Genomic DNA, 2,728 nt, shown 5'->3' on the forward strand with positions numbered 1-2,728 from the left:
GGTCCTCACACCATAACCCACCACCCCCAGCCTCAGCCACCCGGATTGTGGACACATCATGTGGGTCAGCCTCACAGTGTTATGTTACCACTGCCCCACTGTTTAGCGCCTCAAAGCCCAGTTTTTCAGAGAACCCCCTTAAGTTGAGCTCCGAGAGCTGTCCGTATGCATCTGTCTAGTTTGAACAGTAATGAAACACTAACCTGATGCCCAGGTTGTAAGAGCTTGGCCAGTGCTGCATCCACCTTTGTCTCAGGTAAGTTTGTCTTCCATGCCCTCTTTCTGAGTCTACCTCTCAGTTGACTGCATAGCTCAATCTAGCCCACTTTCTCCTGGCATCTCACTTGGGCTATTATTTTTGCCAGAGTGTTCTGTGCTTTGAAATTATCTTTATTACCTCAGTTTGTCTGTAGTGTTAGGGAGAAATCAATAGTATCAATTTAAATTATAATGCTGTCTTGAGAGTTATTAGCACTTAAATCTAACCTGTCCAGTTCCATGTGTTCAAAAGTGAGGTGCCTTAAAGTGTCCTGCCTTTGTGATGTGAACTTCTTTCCACCATCCCAATCGTCTCCTTGCCTGGTTTTGTCATACAGTTCTGATTAAGGTTCAAGAAGGGTGATGCTAATAAGAGACAGACCTAGCTCTCTGAAAAGAAATGAACCCATAGGCTGGAAACTGCAACATGATGGCAAGCAGCAGGAAGTATTTTACTCGTCGTTGAGAGAAGAGAGTCAGAACTAAAGTTGGCGTTCTGGATTCTAAGAGGGATTTGCTACCTCTCTTATAGTATAAAAATGCCCACTCAAGGGAGTACAAGAACAGCAGAGCAGAAAGCAGGGAAATCATGGAGGCGTTGGTGTTAGATTCTGTATTCTGCATAGCACAGATTTGTAGGATGGTTAAGATTGAGGTTTTGGGGCTGGCAGGTGGTGTGGTAAGGAGTGCTGGACTCCCATGGCCAACTGTGGTTTGAGTCCTCCTGGAGCTCTCAGCCTGCTTTTTCTCACTTTTCCTCTCTCTCTCTCTCGCTCTGTCCCTCTCTGGTCAAATTAAAATAAATAAAGTTAGATAAAATAATTCTTAAAAAAAAAAAGAAAAAAAAAGATTTGAGGTTTTAAATCAGGGCCACCAGACCAGCAGCACCAGCAATTTGTTAAGCTCACTGAATCAGAAATTACTAAATAATGGGGCCCAGCAATCTTTGTATTAACAAGCCCACCAGGGAATTCTGGTGTCTGCTCAAGTTTAAGAACCTTCGTTGTAAATAGTAATTAATCAAAAAAAGGAAGTCTCTGTAAAGATATAAAAGAAAAATGATCCCACAAGGAATACTAGGCCCTCCCAGACTTACCACACAAGACATCTCGTAGAGCTCTTTAAAACTCCTCAAGACTGAGGAACCCTTTGATCTTCCAGGGAAAAATTTTGCCACAGAGGAAAATGTAGAGAACTTTTCAATGAAAAGCTTTAAGGGAAGAGTTTCTCCTTGGATACCTCATAAATGATCTGAAGGATGACAGATTCAGAAGAACAACCTGTTTGCTTATTCACAGTTACTTCAGCAAATAGGTATCAGATAAAAATTTATTGAGTAGATGTGTGAATTATTGAAGAATAAGTATCTTATGTGCATTTCCTTTATTCTTGATGGCAGGGAGCAGCAAAATATGGCCATTGCTGTTTTTCTAAATAAAGCTCATTGTAATGCAGCCACACCTCCTTCATTCACTGTTTACTATTGTTTATAGCTGTTTTGGGGCTATAGGGGCAGAGCTGAAGCCTGCAAAACCTAAAATATTTACTGTCTGTCCTTTTAAAGAAAAATTGTGGTGACCCCTGATCCAGACTGGTGTTTTTTGTTGTTTGTTCAGTTTAGGTTTTTGCCACAAGGCACATGTGCTTGCTGGAGAGAGACAGGATGGGAACGTGAAAAATCAACCCCTGGGGGGATGGCCATGCTGCATCTCCTCCATTCTCTTGGGATCCTGGTGTGCGTGTGCGCACACGCACACACACACACTCGTGCACCTCGTGTGATTTTCAAGCTGCCAGATCTGGGACTCAAACTAGTCAGCTATGTGGGAATTCAGTGCCTTAACCACCATGCCACTTGCTGGCCCGGAGTATTTTTTAAAGTTGTAATGTGCACATAGTCACTTGGAGAGCTTGTTAGATAGAGATTCTGATTCCTGGGTGATGCCAAGGCTGCTGGTCCAAGGATTGCAGGGACAGGGAGTGGCTGGGATTAAAACATTGAGGATGGTGCTGTGTATCAAGGTCAAGGCTCATTTATGACTCAGCAACTCTCAAAGCCTGGGCCAGACACAGTGGAAGAGTAAATCACTTTATTAGAAAAGATTAGTACTGTAAAATTCTCCCCTCATTCCTGGACCCATGCTCCTCCAGTTCAGCCTCAATTTAGTCTCCTCTCTGAGTTTTTTAGAGGAATTCTACAGAATGATTGGTGCTCATGATTTTTTTAATCTAAGTGTTTGTAGTTATCCCTTACCAACTGTCCCCCTAGGCAGCCTCCAGCCCAGCCCCTTGTTTTGTCAGAGGCTCCGTAGGAAACTAAATTTGGAGAAGCAAGGCTACCCCAGCTAGAACCCACTTGGATGGGTTCTCCTTAGTCTTCAGGTTGAAAGTCCATACATAGGTGGGTCCCCGCTGACAGGTCTTGTACACAGGACAGGAATAGATGCTGCGGCAATCCTGTTTATCAGCA

The 2,728-nt window shown here is 43.4% G+C and overlaps 1 protein-coding gene across 1 annotated transcript in view; it reads right to left on the reverse strand.

The window, feature by feature from the left end:
• Positions 1 to 2,352: 2,352 nt before the first annotated feature.
• DNAH9 (dynein axonemal heavy chain 9) overlaps positions 2,353 to 2,728 on the reverse strand; it is a gene marked incomplete at its 5' end in the record, with an annotated part of 330,910 nt that continues 330,534 nt past the window's right edge. Inside the window, 1 exon segment of the mRNA XM_014590899.1 lies at positions 2,353 to 2,728. This exon segment is cut by the window's right edge and continues 11 nt beyond it. Coding sequence (XP_014446385.1) covers positions 2,575 to 2,728 — 154 coding nt within the window.

The sequence above is a fragment of the Tupaia chinensis genome, unplaced genomic scaffold, assembly GCF_000334495.1.
Source record: "Tupaia chinensis unplaced genomic scaffold, TupChi_1.0 Scaffold000495_1, whole genome shotgun sequence".
Lineage (NCBI taxonomy): Eukaryota > Metazoa > Chordata > Mammalia > Scandentia > Tupaiidae > Tupaia > Tupaia belangeri.